Source organism: Rhipicephalus microplus, chromosome 2 (assembly GCF_043290135.1).
Source record: "Rhipicephalus microplus isolate Deutch F79 chromosome 2, USDA_Rmic, whole genome shotgun sequence".
Lineage (NCBI taxonomy): Eukaryota > Metazoa > Arthropoda > Arachnida > Ixodida > Ixodidae > Rhipicephalus > Rhipicephalus microplus.
Genome location: NC_134701.1, coordinates 238971342 through 238988600, shown reverse-complemented (window position 1 = coordinate 238988600; position 17259 = coordinate 238971342). Strand labels below are relative to the sequence as shown.

Below are 17259 nucleotides of genomic sequence, written 5' to 3'. Positions count from 1 at the left end.
ACGGAATCGTAGGGTCTTTTGTCACAAAAGCGCTCTCTTTGGATGCGTTCCAGCGAGTGTAATAAATATTAGGAGGAGGAATGTGCTTTAGATCTTCCCAAAGTGCATCCGCGATCCACTGGAGATGGAATGCGAATGGTGTGCCATCTAGGCAGCCTTGCCTCGGGCGGCCTGGGATGTATGGTACGCAGAATAACGCGCCCAGTTATGCCCCATTCTGGCCGCTAGCCATGCCTATTTGAGTCGGGATGGCTTTCTGGCCCTCCAATACTCAATAGGTAATATCCTAGCGTAGTCATTGCGGACAGTTTTTGCTTATAGGCTTAGCCCATCTGTATATCTATCAACATTTCTCATTTTTCTTGCTGGCAGTGAATACTAAAATTACCCCAGTGCGCTTTCTCTCTCTTAAAGCGGGATGGTCGAAATGAGCGGACATGAATGCGAAATACGCGATGGATTCAAGGTTGTAAAAGAAAGTATTCATGAACTATGGAGAGCTCAACTATAACGTCTTTCTAAAGAGCGTCAGATGACGCCTTCTGCAGGCACATACAGTAACCATATTCGCTCTGAGGGGTTTATTTTCATCGTGTAGCCTGCGTATAGGTCTGAAAAATGAATGGGGGGTCACTCAGACCCTCTCGAGAAATATATTTATTGCTTAAGACTCACTCAAAGTCAGACTCACGGAAATGTTTCTCAGCCCGACTCACTCGGACTCTGAGTCCCCGAATCGCTAAAATTTTAGTCAAGTGGACTGACTCGGGCTCAGACTCACGCCTCGTTCTGTGTTTGAGTGAGTCTGAGCTAGTCGACTTACGAGTGAGTTTGCCGACCTATTCGCGGAAGTCATTAGTTCGCGTCATCGGCTGATAAAATGAAACGAATGGGGGCTGCTTTCACAAGTTAACCACGAGATCAAAACAACTGTTCCTGCGTACTTAAGAAGCAGGTAAGGCGCATACTTTATTTTATATTTGGAAGGCTTCTTTCTTTTTCTTTTTTTGAAATGATATTCTCTATTTTAATACTGAACTGACAGTGTGTCTGGCCCTGTGTGTCTAGGTTGAATTCTCTGCGAAGCACTGATGTAGCGATTGATTATCCCTTTTTCTTGTGTTCTTTTTGCAGTTACACAATTTCTTCCACGACCTCCTAACCCACCTCTCCAACGTGAAGCCCTCCGTAGCAGCAGCCATATCGAACAGCCCGGCGCAGTCTCTCAGGGGTAAGCACGTGCAGCATGTATACAGGCCCAAGTAACCAGGACAGTACCATTTACACCCTTTCTAGTGCTTCCCCGCTATACAGCAATGTAAACCCATACCAAAAATTATCGAATCCTGCACATTTCAAGATATTGGCCTACGTTAGTTTTGATACTATCCAGAATTTCGAAAAATAAAATGAAAATAGCGGGCAAATTTCGCCGTGTTGAAAACGGATTTGAAAAAGATTGCCGTGTATTTATGACGACACTGAACGAGAAAAAAAAGGAAAAGTAAAAGATCTCAAACGTTTATTCCAGTCTATTTAAATTGTTGATAACAGTTTATGGCTAACTATATCTACATGTCGTATACTCAATGTTGATATGTCTCCTTCTCCACAATAGCCACCGTAATGTTCTCGTATGACGCACAGAGATATATTTTGTCCAATTACGTGCTTAACTTGTTCTGGCATCTCGTCACGTCGTGGCACGTCACGACTGGATGCTTGACTTCTTGTCGCGGTAAAATTTTTTTATGTAATTTTGCTGGAAAAACCGGAAATGATAGACAATTTCGAAAGCCCGCGCTTAAAGAATAACAGTACTTGATGCCGTGTGTTCGTGACAACGGGTATTCCCTGCCAACTTGCATCGCGTGCGTTGTCTCTCTTTCGCGGCCATGAAAAGATGTAGCCGTGCTGCAGGCTTGCCGAGAGCACAACTTTTTCAGTGCTTTAAGTCATTCAGTTTCATGCAGGTAATATGTCCGTTCCACCAAAGCGCCACGAAGTTTCTTAAGTTCGAGAGGTAATATTTCTGTCCATTTAGCCTTTCTTCTCGTGTAAGTTTGGAAACTTTGGAAAGAAATGCTTATCGAGTGTGATAAAATGGCTTTTAAACTGCGCAATTGAAGTGAGAACCTGTCTCGTCGTTATTGTAAATTGCAGTAGGCGTTTTTGTTCAGGCGATGGAGGTTGCACACTTGACCGGAAATGATCTCAGGAACAACGGGTATATACGGTCACATCACCTTGCTCAAATGCATAACCGATTAACTTTCGCTTATAATAACGTGATTTTCTACTTTAGGCTTTCAAAAAGGAAGCGTCTGTTCGGCTTCGTGCGAAAGAGCGCTTCGCCGACTACGTCTCACTTCTTTGAACTATTAGCCGATGACGGCCGTGTTTCTGGCCGAACAGCAATTTTAATATGCGTCGCAACCATCCACGTGGTGGTGGTGCGCTTCCTGTAGAAACATGGCCTCTATGGTTTAGTTATAACGTACGTACAGACAAACCAAACGTAACAGAAACCATAGTATAACGTACTCACAAACCAAAGTAAAGAAACATAGAAATAAAAAAAGACATCAGGAAAACAGGCCACACAATTGTAATACTCTTAGGAGAAGAGAAAATTAAGTGATAAGGTGGGATAAAATGAAAAAAAAAACAAAATCATGCATCGTCTTTTTCTAAAAAACTGCTGAGGTGCGGCACTTTCAAAAGTTTGTATAGTGCAAAGTTCGGATGAAAGGCTGTGCATCGTGTTACGGAGAGCAAAGAGGTCCCCGACTCTGTGTATCCTGCGTGTATCCCGAGACCCAGCCCTTGATGCTTTTTATCCATATGGGTAATCCCGTCACGTCGTCGATGAGTTCATCAATCTATCGTTTGTGCTGCCCTGTTCGGGCTTAAGCTTCAAAAAATCTTGCTGCAGTCGAAGCAACTTGCTCAGCGCGAGCCGTTTAGATGGAGTGATCCCTCACCGAAAACATAAAAAAATAGTTCAAGTGTATTTCTCATCAAAAGCAACAGCACAAGAAAATACGAATGCATCTGCCTTCTTTTGGCGGTACATATTTACGTTCGCCATTTTCTGAAGTCCTGCGTCAGCAAAAGAATGTTTAGAATACACAGGAAAAGTGTTGGAAGAAGCAAGCAGCAGAGCGTAGCGGGTAAGTTGAGAGGTACAAATTTGATAAGCTTGTCTGAAAGCCCTCGCTCATCAAGTTTGCTGCTGAGAAAGCAAAAATAGAGAATCAAGTAAGTAAGTAAGCAAGTAAATAACAATAAATAAATAAATAAATGATAAATGTTTGAACAAGAAACTGGGTATGCACCACGCACTTCTTGCGGCCCCTGTGTTTCACTTATTGCCTTTGGTACACTCTGTGTTTTCAAATTGGTGTTAACCATGCCCCCCCCCCCCCCCCCCGGAAGGCATTGTTCACTCCTAAGCTCTTCCCTTTAGATCCAGACTTCATTTGAGTCCGCCGTGGTGGAACAGTGGCTATGCTGCTCGGCTGCTGACCCAAAGGTCGCGGTTGAGATCCTGGCTGCGACGTGAGCATTTAGATGGAGGCGAAATGGTAGGGGTCCGTTTACTGTGCGGACGTCAGTGTACGTACTACAGATGATAAAAATATCCGGAGGCCACCACTATGGCGTCTCTCATAATCATGTCGTGGTTTCAGGACGTAAAACGCCAGATAATATTATTGCACTTCATGATGTCCCATCGCTTACATAGCCACACAAGTCATTTCGCAACTCTTTGTCGTCTCAACAAATTTTGTGAGGCAGGAAAACACAGCTCCCAAAATCATCGCTAAGTTTTGCCCGCTGTGTAGTCGTTCACTGTGCGTAGCAAAGGTCCTAAAATTTAATTTAACCCGTGAACAACATTGTTATATCGCCTCCTTTTGCGTCAGTGCTAGCGCCTGCCTAAATTGCTGTTTACTTACAAATTGCAGGAATAGGTACGCGCAGAATTCCCCTTCACAGGGGGGGGGGCGGTATCACCACAGTGCCCCCCCCCTCCCTATCATGTAAAATGTATGGGGCTGACTTTGCGCCCCCAGCCATCTTAAGCGACTGGGGAGGGCGGCCGCCCTCACTTTCTTACCCCCCCCCCCCATCCCTGCAGGTGTGCCTTGGTAAGCGTTTATACAACGTTGACCGTCGCAAACTCTACGGTAATCGAGTAAAGCCATGTCTGCAAAGCCCTTACAAAACTCTTACGAACGAGGCCTTCTATTATGTAGGCTGAATGGCCTCCAACATTAGACTCACCGGTGTCCGTTCCAACGAGAGGATGCAGCGTACGTGACCATCATTCGTGCAGATGTGCGGCGCTCTTGTTACGAGCCAAGTGGCGGCCACTGCCGTGGGAGTGGCCCTAAATCGCAAGGGGAACGGTGCAAGCGTTAAGTGGCTCAGAATGCGTTACGCCTAAGTTTAACCTCGAGCCTCTTCTTACGGTGATCCTCTAAATGTCGCTGCCGTCGACGTTGCTTCTCCGTATCAACAATTTTGAGCAGGAATGCTGAAGCTATGGAACCCGTAAGAAAATCAGGGCTGCAGCATGACAAGAATGCCCTTCTACTGTCTGCCAATGACCACCCTAAGCCCAACATGTGGCTGAATGGAACTCTTATCAAAGTATCAGTACGTGTGGGTGAACACGTAGCTGGCTTTCGCTAAGAAGCGACTGACGGGCCACTTGGTAGCAGTGCATGCAATTAGTGAGAAGAAGTATAAATATTGCGTATTCGCGAGCCAGATAAACATTCGTTATCTCCACTGAGTGAAAAATATCTACTAAATTGAGCGCAGCAGGTAATTGTACAGGTTATGTCTCACAGCTGGACGGAAGTCTAGTGGCATAGATGATTGCGCAATCCTCATATAGTATAAACAGCTTGCAAGAAAAGTTTTTTTGTCAATTCGTTTAACCCTTTGTTCGTATCTCTTGTTAACTTATTCGACATTATGACCGACTGAAGCCAAGGGTACCCGCCAGACAGGCCAGTTAAAATCATCTCAAGCAAGAGGGTATTTGTTGTTCTTGAGGCGGTATTAATAGACAGATGGTCCGAGCTAATCGTTCAAGAAAGCACGTACTGCGCCTCACAAGGAGACGCAGTACGTGAAGGGGGTGTGGGAGGTATATACATAAACATGCTTTTGCGTACGTGACTTGACTCGAGCAGGTCGTCCGAAGGAGCTGGAGAAGAGTGAGCTGGCCGAGCAGGAGCTGTGGCGCAACACCAACCCCGACGAAGTGGTCATCGAGGAGGCGTACAGGGGTCCACACCTGCGGCTCCCGCTCACCACCAATCAGGTGGACGCGCTCATACAGGGCTTCAAGGACCGCAGGGTAAGAGAAAAAACCTAAAACCAAAGATTGACGCTTAAACGACTGGTCGTGCAAACAAGGACACAACACAGAAGTCAGGACATCACAAACGTATTGGCGTTTCTGGGGCCTTGACTTCTCTCTTGCGGCCGCGTTTGCATGCCCATCCTTTCCCCATAATTACGTATCAACTAACTCAGCCCCCTGTTAATCTGCAAATTGAACTTATTATTACAGTCAACAGAAAAAGTTTAGAGACACCTACACCTGAATAAACTTCGAATTTCTCGAGAATTTCTCAATGTATCAGGTCGAAGTGCACAGTAAATGTTGTAAGCGCGTTTTAGCACATGCAGGGAATCTCGATTCAAGACTGCCTGCTGAGCAGCGAGAATACTCAGTTTTTGTAGTCTCGTGGTCTTTAAACTTCTGACGCTGACCGTACGCATTCATCTTGTCGATTGTGTAATGCTCCCAAAAGCAAGGGCCACTGAAGAAAGGCCCAAACACAAAAATGCAGCACTTATATATGTGCCTCTGATGAAAGAACGTGGTCAAGGTTGCAATCAGCGCTATTCTTGTGTTACCTCTTCTTCGGCCGTTGTGCAAAATCTCTGTCGTATTGAAACGAGCATTGGTGAAAGTCGGTGACATGGGTTTGTGATAGGTGAGTCAACGCAAGTAAAGCTCATGCTGACCCCGAAATTATGAAAGAAAGTCAGGCGAACGCCTTGGGAAAAGAAGTATCCGTGAGATAAACTGGGCCTGGTCGGGGTTTAGAAATCCACGCTTCTCTATGAAAACGATCACCGTGGCAACAGAGCCGATCAAGGGGCATATAGTTAGGCGGTAAAAAAGGAAGAAACAGGAGACGGTAACAATAAACCTTTCTTTGCTTTAGAAGGTGCAGATAAAGAGCGAAATTATCGGCTACGCGAAACTGTAAAACTTCGCTTGAACAAACGTGTTCATTTTTATGCGGCCAGGAGCACCTTTTTTTTTATCTTGTGTCGGTAGCTGAAAAAAAAAATAGAGCGTGATAGAAATTGCGAACGTCGTTGCTCAAATTTATAGGAGTAGAATCGAATCGCGCGCTGACGTACCGTTGTTTGAGATACTGTATACGGTCATGAAATCTTTATGAAATTTTAGAGAGTGGCTCTAGATTCGAGCTGTTTCCAGATTCCAGACTAAGTTTGTACTGCAGAAAGCATTTAATTATGCGTCCATGACAATACGTGCGAGGTGATAGCGCGCATCTGGTGGTAAAACAGAGGACTGGAAGCGTTCGGGTGTAACTTATTTTCCTCCACGAGTCCGTCATGAACAGTGAGCTGACGTACGATACTTCAAGTGTGTGTGTTTTACCACAGAGCTTTCGCGGAGGAGATATACGAGCTTCACTTCTGACATGCAGAGGCTATCGGTGCGACACAATGGTCGCTTCATGTAGTGTCATCCCTCAGACCTCACGTTTTTTTCGCGGAGTTTGTGCGAGTGATGTGGGCAACGTGAGTCTATGCCCAATGAGACGTAGCTTAAGCTCGAACGTGACGCTTTAAATTAAAGCCCAGTAGCCCCTCGCGTCATTTAGTTCGAAATGGAGGGAAATAGGCCGTAGATACTATCTGTTGCGCCTCGGGTGGTACCGCTCAAAATATTGAAAGAAAAGAGCCATACTAGACCTAATGAAATAGCCATACCAGACCTAAGCTTTTTTGTCAAATAAAGACATAAACGTAGGGGGCGCTGTTATCGGTGACAAGCTTAACTGTAGAGCCCCACGCAATGAAGACTTTTGACAATTGCAGCTGCTGTTGCGATTGGAAATCCTCCCATTTGATCCCGTCGCCAATGGAAGCTTCGCATTCTCGAGCAGACTTTTTTTTTCGCTATTTTATATTGGAAACTTACGAATTCTCCCAATCTTACAATTTAAGAAGTGACCGATAACAGGGCGGCCTTGCCTAGAATTACACGAAACCGATGAAATCGATTGAGGAGCTCCCGCCGCGGTGGTCTAGTGGCTAAGGTACTCGGCTGCTGACCCGCAGGGCGTGGGTTCGAATCCCGGCTGCGGTGGCTGCATTTCCGATGGAAGCGGAAGTGTTGTAGGCCCGTGTGCTCAGATTTGGGTGCACGGTAAAGAACCCCAGGTGGTCTAAATTTCCGGAGCCCTCCACTACGGCGTCTCTCATAATCAGATAGTGGTTCTGGGACGTTAAACCCCACATATCAATCAATCAATCGATTGAGGAGCTATTGATATTGAACCGCGTGAAACAAATCTCGGCACATTTGTAACTAATTAAAGTAATTCTTTTTCATTGTCCCGTACTTAATGTGTATATGTGTCTATTGGCCACATGACGCTGAACGACGCTGAAGTTGTGAACTCACTCGGTCCTTGATATGGGAACCACAATCTAATACCGGCCGCTTATTGCTTAGCTTTGTGGCCTTGGGGATCATATTTGGGTGAGACCGTTCAAGTGTTTACAGGAGGTGTTGACCGCACTCTTTTACACTTAGGAATTAGCTATTTTAGGGGTGAAGCTCCTTATAGGCTGCGACTCGTTCCCTCCTCTGTAGTAGTAGTAGTAGTAGTAGTAGTAGTAGTAGTAGTAGTAGTAGTAGTAGTAGTAGTAGTAGTTGTTGTTGTTGTTGTTGTTGTTGTTGTTGTTGTTATTGTATGTAGTCACCTCTATTTTATGAATTACTTAATAATGGCGTTGTGTGAGTATGTCTTTGCAAATGCCACTAGACGGCGTCAGGGGTTTTCGTATATAGTTGACGATGTCGTGTATGTATAGTTGACCGACGGACGGATGGAAGCACGGACGGATGCACGAACGCACGGATGGACGCACGGGATATGCTGCGATCCCAGCATATCCACGAAGTAAATGATGATGAATGGGGTGAAGCGTCCATCCATCCGTCCATGCGTCCGTCCATTCGTCTGTCCGTTTGCCCGTCAGTACGTGCGTCCATGCATCCGTCCGTGAGTCCGTCCGTGCTTCCGTCTGTCCGTCCGTCTGTCCGTCCGTTCATGCTTCCGTTCATCTGGCCGTCTATGTGTGACGGAAGTACGAACGGATGGACGCATGGACGGAAGATTCGCCCCACTCCTCATCATTCACTCCGTGGATATGCTGTGAATCTTTTTAATGCGAATATCACTCATACCTACCCTCATTGAATTTAGCTTTCGGCTGCCTGTCAGCTTTCTAGCACCTATATAAAAATGTAGTAACTGAGGGGGTATGAACCTCAACCTCCCCACAGCAAGACACTTATACCAGAACAGAAACGTCGCTCTCGCGGTGTGCGATAGCAGCTGTGTTCTGTGTTCCAGCTGTTCACACTGGCTATATGTAAGTTCACTGTACTACTGACCTTCAGCTAAACGTGTATTTCTTTTATTATTTTTGTATTATTTTTGGCGGACGTCTTCTTCCGACTCTGGATGCGCAGACGCTGCACGCCCGGTACGTGCTGCTGGTACTGCACGAGGCGCGTCGCTACCTGCAGACCAAGCCGAACGTGAGCGCCGCCTCGACGGCGTTCGCCAAGCAGATCACCGTGGTGGGCGACCTGCACGGGAAGCTCGACGACCTGCTCACCGTCTTCTACAAGGTATGTACCTCATACATCTATGCGTACTTCTTGAAGCATACTTCCTGGATGCTCTTTTACTTACATGACGAGGACGAATGAAATTCTCCTAAATTGTAAATTTCACAGCTGACATCGCTTTTACGAAGGCTGATTTTTACTTTACAGCGAAAGCGGTTATGAGATCACAACACGGGTTGCGTGTGGCGCCATAGTTGTCCGCCGCCTTCGCCACCGACGGTGTCCTTAACTACTATCGCACGAAACAAGAAAAAAACTATGTAAATAAAAAAAAACACCAAGGACACAATAAAATTCGACCCCGTGTCTTCTGCGTGCCATCCCAGTATTCTATCACTGAGGCACGCCGGTTTTTTTTTCTCTGTTACATTTTTGCTCATCATACAGTAAAATGCAGTGCATAAACAGTGCATAGACAGGTAACAAGCAGGATGGTTACATAGTCATTAGAATTTTTTTTATGCGTATAAGTGGCTCGAGCTGTTCAAGCCGCTCTGGTACTGGGTCTCACATTTTACAGTCTTCAATAACGTTCATGATCGCTTGGCGAAAATATTCATGAATAGGCAGAGTATTGATTGATATAGGCATGGCAGAATGCCATGTATTTTTCTCCTAATACTGTGAAGGCCGAGCAACATAACAGTATCATAAAGTGCGCATTCATCTTTTTCATTAACTCGTAAAAACCTGATCCCGTAGGCATCTAACGGTAAATCTTTTTTGATAGTTCTCAGGAGAATGTCTACGAAGAACACACCTCCCTAACAATTCAGAAAGGCATGTTCGATGGTTTCAGGTTTACGACAGAGAAAACAGTGAGCTGCCCATGGTACAAACAGTCCCATTTCTTGCATCCACGTTTTAACGTCTAGAGTTCCTGTATGGAGCTTGAAGAAAAATGATTTTGAACTAGATGAGAGAGCCATTTTCGTTAATCGGGCCTGTACATTTTGGCCATGTCCAGCAGGATACAAACTCATGTAAAGTGGTAACAGTAAAAAAAAATGTCAAGAAGGTCTCTATACAACATTTTTCATTTTACTCCCGCTAGATACTTGCTCTTCGAAGCCTCAGCGGAGTAACTTCATGTAGAAACAGATCTCTTGTGTCTCGAACAAACATAAAACAGCTAACGACTTGCCTTAAAAAGAAATATCACTGACTGAGACCACCCAACCGAACACGGCGAAAAAGATTAGTGTGACTCGACCATTCCCACACTCATTCTCCTATAAACCCTGCAACACGCGGTGCAGCTTCTGCACGTTTACGCGCGAGCAATGCAATACTTGTAATGTGTCCCGAGACTGGAGACAGAGATTACATATAGCGGCCTGCGTGAAAATCGAAACGTCAAGCGAACTAAGCACAGATGCTGTCGGTGGGAGAGACTCATAAATGGCAGTTTCACAGACTAACCGCGTTCTCGCCGCTCTCCAACTTCACAGAACTCTGCAGCCAAAAGAGCGATCGCACCCAAGTTTCGCTCGTAACCAGTGTTATGCGGTTTAATGCTTAAATTTTCACGAACAAGCTAGCAAACGTGTTCTTATGGGTTAGTTGATCCGAAAAGAGTATATTCTTCATCCCGTCGTCTACACTGTTTCGCCCCTACAAGCTAACAGAATTGTAGCGAGTTCGGTCGACCACTTATTTTTTTAAATGAATACTTTTTATGAACGCGCGAGCGAACAGAGAGTCTGACAACACTGGTGCACTCACGAACCGTGATGTAACAAGCCGCTTGCTTTGCGAGCGTCCATCATTCGGTCAGTGATTTTGTTTCGTGGTCAGCTACGCGTACAGTAAAGGTATATCACTTTTTTTCTGGTCACCATCGAAAAGAGAATAATTTCGAGCATTTGAGGGTACGAGACGACGGCTCCACTCTATGAAGCATATGACATCATACACACACTGTTTCAAAATGGCGGTCGCGGGCAGTGGGCGAGGTTGGCTGGCGGCTTCTAGGGCTTGTCTTGGCTTCAGGTATTCTTCTAAAGTCTATTTCTCATACATGCGCGAAGACAATAGGCTCCCTACTTCTATTTTTCACTGAAAACCAAAGTTTGGTGGACGGTCGTGCCATGGCCCCTTTTAATTGCAGGCAGAGCATTGCTCAGTACACCTGGCGGCAAATGTTCACGGTATTCGTGAACTTCCTTGCCAATGCGAATTTATACTCCGTTAGCGCACGACTCATATTCAAGCGCGTGACTAGATAGGTCACAAGAACAACATTAACTAGGGGTGACTTCCCATATAGAGTGGTAATGTACTTCTTTCTCGCCCCGTAAACGTTTTCTGGAGGGTGCCCCTATTGGCGCACGCAGTGTCATCGATATCGACTGTGCGTGTTGCCCCGAGGCGGTGGCCGCAGCGACACGCAGCGCGTCATACCACGGAGAAAGACCATGGTAATTGAAAGCGGTGCCACAAAGCGGCTGGTTCCACTCGACTGATCAATTTCCATCCACTCCTTCGGTGCTTTTAGCCACTTCAACCTAGATGATGGCTGTCTGAATGAAGTTCAAATCCAATTTGAAACGAGTCGAAACAATGTTCTCTTTCCTATCGGTTAATCTTTGCTCTCTCTTCCTCACTGGTCTCTCTCCCTCAAGGATATTTCCCTCTAACTTACGGGCTACTTCATTCAGTATACTAGCAACCAAATATTTTGTTAGTTCAAAAGAATCCTTGGTACCTGCACAACGTTTTTCGAATTTTCATGGGGCAAAACTAACCCTAAGCGTTGATAATAGCAGTATTTATATTAATTATCGATTGCTAGAATGGGCATGTATTGTCAATTCAATTTGTTCAATAACGCTTTTGTCACTACTGTCGAATATAACCCTCCTCCACCACAATATACGTTATATCGATCTCTTACTTCAAGCACTTTTCCTGGCTTATCGAGTGAATTGATGACACTGATTGCTATTACAGAAGCGTTTCGTTGCTTTTACACTTTGTTGTATAATTTACCATATTACACACGCTCTCATTTTCTTCAAATGGAAGACTGCAGAGGACCTGAGCTGTTGTTGTTGTTGTTGTTGTTGTTGTTGTTGTTGTTGTTGTTGTTGTTGTTGTTGTTGTTGTTGTTGTTGTTGTTGTTGTTGTTGTTGTTGTTGTTGTTGTTGTTGTTGTTGTTGTTGTTGTTGTTGTTGGGTGACGTGCTCGCGTAAGAGTGCGTCTGCGTAGCGGGTTCTTTTTCCTTCTTTTCTTTTCTTTTCATTTATTTTTACTCTTTAAGAATGCTGAATGACTAGAGTAGATCGGAAAAGTCAGTGGTCAATCATACTCAAAACGTTCTGTGTTGAAAAAAAAAAGGAAAAAAAGCATATCTGTCACGCTCCCCAACTGCCATATTCTCGAGCTTTCGCTCGCGTCAAGTCCATTACCGACTCCCGAGAGGCTAGTTCGTAAGACGACGCTTCTGTTACGAGCTTAACGGCGCGCCAGAACTTGTCAATTATCGAGTTATCGCGTCGGCGACTTAGCGTCCAGCTTTATCGTGGCATTATATATGTGAACTCGCCGAAAAGTTCTCCGAGCAAGACGTGACGCAAGTTGCTCCGTGCCTATCGCACCAGCAGGTCGCTGAAATTCTCCGCGCTAGGCAAGAGAGTGCTAAAAGCTGTGTGCGACACAGGCTTTTTTTTTTCATAAAGTCTTTAAATATTTCTTTTTCACTTTTTTGTTTGTCGTATCTCATGGCGTCGTCGTCCTTCCCCAAATAGCGTTCGATTCTGACGGTTCCACTGCCTGTGTTTGGAGAAAGATTGCCGCGAAAAGGAAAGAAAAAAATAGGAAAGAAAATAAAGAAAGAAAGAAAAAGAAAGAAAGAAAAAAAAGAAAGAAAGAAAGAAAGAAAGAAGGAAAGAAAGAAAGAAAGAAAGAAAGAAAGAAAGAAAGAAAGAAAGAAAGAAAGAAAGAAAGAAAGAAAGAAAGAAAGAAAGAAAGAAAGAAAGAAAAAAGCGCGATTGGGAGCCTAATTTGGAGCCCCGTACCGACAACCTTATTTCCAGACCGTTCTTTTGCCCCCGTCCTTACCTTACAACGTAGCTACGCTTTGCGGCGGCCGAAGTCGGTCGCAAAAGGAAGCGCGGGTTCCCTCTGGCCTTTTCTTCTGCAGCGGTGTGCGGGGGACATGTTACGCCGTTCGGAGTTGTTTCGACCGTGTTCCGATGCCCTGACGAGAACGACGACCGCAGAAATACATGGTCGGAAAGGACAGGCTTCCTCTTTTTCGCGCCTGACCGGCTCCTCTTTCGTTATGAAATGTGCGGAGGTGATCTTGCGGTTTGGACTCGCGTCTCTGGTGACAGTTCGTGTGGTCACGTTTGGCAGTTTTTGTTGCGTGTCGTTCCTGTCTTCCACACTCCCGATGTTTGACGACGACGACGTCTCCTTTTCGAAAACCGGCGACGTATCATTTTTCACTTCCGCCTATACGAATGGTCTGCGAGCCTTGCTTCCCTGCCCCCCTCTCCGAATAAAGAGAACCCAGCGGTGAGTGAAAATGGACGATGACGAACAAAACTTTTAATCAACGTCTCCGGCGATACGGGAGAAAGTTGGCCGTTCTTGATCATTTGTCGGCGGGTGAAACGTGATAGACTTTTTTTACGAACAGGCACGCTTTTGATGTCGCTTCCGTTATTTTGAATTAGCGGCCTTTCGGCTGAAAGCGCGCCGTACAAAACGCCGTCGCCTTCGACCCGTTTCCGAAATAAAGGACGTCAGCGAGACCGGGTTCAGATTACGCGGGTTATGCCGTTGTGAGTGAACCGAACGGACGAAGGAAATGGTGAGCCCCGGTGTAGCGAGAGAAAACACCCGAATCGATGGTTTTTCAGTCTTTGTTCGCCTGCTTGTACAAGAGAACAGCACGAGGGATGAAGTTCTAGGTCGCGTGATATGTAATACTGTTCGATTGACGGGTCAGTTTTAGGCTAACAGAGACGATGCAAGATGAGGGACAAAAAAAAAACGGAAAAGCTGAAAGTATGTCGTCCTCTGAGATTTTTTTTTCACTGCAGTATTCCTGCATTCTGCATTCGTCTCATTGCGTGCAGTGACCTACAGTAATAGTCACAAAAAACATAACAAGAGCAATGAACAAACAAATAGTTGTGTTCTTCATCTGGAGAAAGACCCCTAGCCTGAGCAAACTAGGATGGTTAGGTTAGATTAGACTAGTTCACATTGTATCATATCTTGTATACGTCTCTTCATGTGTCATGGAGAAGCAACAAGCTATAAACTGGAGAAGCGTGAACGCCTGTTATTGAATTCGCACCTGCTACTACAATCACATCTTGGAAAAAAGCTTCGTTTTTTTTTTCTTTAAATAACAAACATTGACTTCACTTTGTGATACAAATCGACCTTTGCTTGCTGTTTAAAGGTACGAGCACGTTCACGAGTAGAGAAAATATATACTTGCATGCGTGCGCGCGGACCTCTGCAGAGACAGTTTGTGTTGCGATCTTTTGTTCGGTGGCTTATGCGCAGAACGGCCTACCCTCGAGAGATAACCCGTACGTGTTCAATGGGGACTTCGTCGACCGAGGCATGCACTCGGTCGAAGTGCTCATGCTGCTGCTCGTCTGCATGCTCGTATGGAGGGACGCCGTCTTTCTCAACAGGGGAAACCACGAGGACTTCAACGTCAACCTCAGGTGCGTGTGTCTCTCAACATGAGCGCATGCAGGCGCGTGTTGTAGCAATGAAAACTGGCATTTACTTGCAGAACTGACCTCGAAGTGTCAACGTCAACCTCGGATTAGCCTGGTAGCATGGCTGCCGTGTAAATCTCTCACCATAGGTTACGTTAATGCGCGGGAGATATCCCGTCTGTGTCGGGGATTAGACGGCATTGTTTCTGATCCTCTACGTTACGGTATCGATCTCGGCCCGTTTGCCTGTACAGACCGCCTCTCCCACATGTTGGTGGTGGACCTGCAAACCTATGTATGTGATTTGGCACACAAAGAATAACCATTTTATGGCGAAATGTAAACTTGTACACTTAGTCTATATCGCTGTATATGTAAAATATTATGATATCATCATTTGCAATTTTTGTTAGCTTCAATTACCTAGTGAAATCGCCACCTCAACGCTGTTGACCCCGCTAGATAATACGCGCTGGTGCTGTCTTGCACATTTTCAAAAGCTTATATTCCGGCATCTTGTATTCATGCTCAGGATGCGTATCACTCTGCGAAAGTTAATGTACATTGTAAGTGTTACTGCTGCCTGTATACGTTCTGCTCCCCCCCTCCCCCCCACTCCCTCTCTTTCCTTCTCTCCAACTAACATTCGGCATGAGCCGTAGATACAGGAATACAATGCATCCGTTGTGCATCTATAAAAGTATAGAAACAGCTATGTGATGTTCTTAATATGATTTTTACGTGTTATACTTTCTACAGCACAGTTTTGCCTACGAAAGAGAGAGAGAGAGAGAGAGAGATGGGTGTGGAGAGAGAGGGATGTATATACCACTGGAAGGTCGCCCAGACGTAGCTCCTGTCATTTATTCTGCGAAAAAAAAACCTAAAAGATTAGAAGAAGAAGAAGAAGAAGAAGAAGAAGAAGAAGAAGAAGAAGAAGAAGAAGAAGAAGAAGAAGAAGAAGAAGAAGAAGAAGAAGAAGAAGAAGAAGAAGAAGAAGAAGAAGAAGAAGAAGAAGAAGAAGAAGAAGAAGAACTGACACTTTGCACAATCCAGCAGTTAAACAAACATAGCAGAAAGCGTTCACTAATTTTACTATGTCAGCTGATAGACCTCGATGATTCCTGCTACGCAAGTACAGCTTTTTGCGTGACGCATTGGCTTGTCTCGTACCTTTACCCTTTCCGGCGATAGTAGTCATGGCACTGGACTGCTGACACACGGGCCGCAGGTGAAGGGTTCAAATCCTGGCAGCGACGGCCGCATTTTCTATGGAAGCGAAAATGTTTGAGGCCGGTGAGCTCAGATTTAAGTGCACGTTCAAAGTCCCGGCTGGTCTAAATGCCCTCGCAATGATATCGTTGTTTTGGGACGTTTAGTACCTATCACTCTTGTAACGCGCGAATGTCCACGTCTATCCACACAGCTTTGTGCACATCTCTTGTCTATGAGCTTACAAAAAAAAAAAAAAAAAGACGCGCATGGAAGCTTTGTCGTAGCTGCACTTGTTGCACGTAGAGCTTTGTTGCATTCCTATACAAGCTAGTCGTATAGGAACTATCGGGATATGCGACGCATAACCAGATGAATACCTTCTCAATCGTACGTATTGTGATCATCTTTTGTGATGGTTAGCTAGCAGTTAACTCTTTGAAGCAAGATGGATTCTTTTCTGCGTACTTACCTCTACCACTTGTGTCATTGATCGAATCGTAGTGAAGCGAGAGTACCAGCTTGAGCGGGAGCCAGAACATTCGACCATCGACCGTTTCGTTTTGAAAGGCGCTCCCGGGCTTGACAGCGGAGGCCCGTTACGAGTGGCTCGCTTTACTCGACGGCGTATTGATGTACCGGGGCATCAAAAAAAGAAAGAAAGATAAGAGGAGGAGCAGGTGATGGGACGAAAAGGACGAGATGTAGACGTATAGGTTGAGACAGATGTCTGTGTCATGGCATCTTCGATCGTTCCGCGGCTGGCATAAGTGGCATATCGAAGCCATCGGCGGCGCACCGGCGTCCTGCAGAAGGCGTGGGCCCTGGCGTGTGATGACCGTGTTCGAACGTGCTTCGGGCTTTCGAACGCGGCTTTTCTTTTTCCTACATTCTCTTTTCTTGTCAAGCCCCACGGTGGGCCTTACGTTGACGAAAACGCATCTCGCAAATCATAGCGGATGCGGGTCTCGTCGTTGACTGTGCGCGCACTCCCCCCTCCCCCCCCCCCAAAAAAAAAAGATGACAGCAGTGACAACGAGGAAAAAGACAAAGTCTTGCACAAGGCGTAGAAATCTTCGCACGTGGAAGAAACAGGCAATGCGAGGAGGGTAGCACGGAGGTGCTCCCGAGTTCCAAAGAAAAAACATTCGTGTGGAAGGATAAGAAAGCGATCCGTATTTTGACTGTGAACAAGGCTCCCGTGTGGGGAGCCGAAACGTCTTTTTAAGTTCTGTGTATTTCGCCTTGGTCGGCGTTTTTGTTTTTGTCATTTTGCACTGTGTTTGTCCCCGACCATACGGGATTCCGTCGGACTCTTGACTATCCGTATTTTGATAGGAGCCCGACTCTAATTCGGGCTGG

At 45.6% G+C, this 17259-nt stretch overlaps 1 protein-coding gene across 2 annotated transcripts in view; it reads left to right on the top strand.

Annotated features, from left to right (window-relative positions):
* rdgC (retinal degeneration C) overlaps positions 1–17259 on the top strand; it is a 276602-nt gene that overhangs the window by 183031 nt on the left and 76312 nt on the right. For both annotated transcript variants that reach the window (XM_037421306.2, XM_037421307.2), the window contains exons 3-6: positions 1135–1231; positions 5211–5377; positions 8834–8995; positions 14522–14688. In XM_037421306.2, the coding sequence (XP_037277203.2) occupies positions 1135–1231; positions 5211–5377; positions 8834–8995; positions 14522–14688 (593 nt within the window). The remainder of the gene's footprint in view (positions 1–1134; positions 1232–5210; positions 5378–8833; positions 8996–14521; positions 14689–17259) is intronic.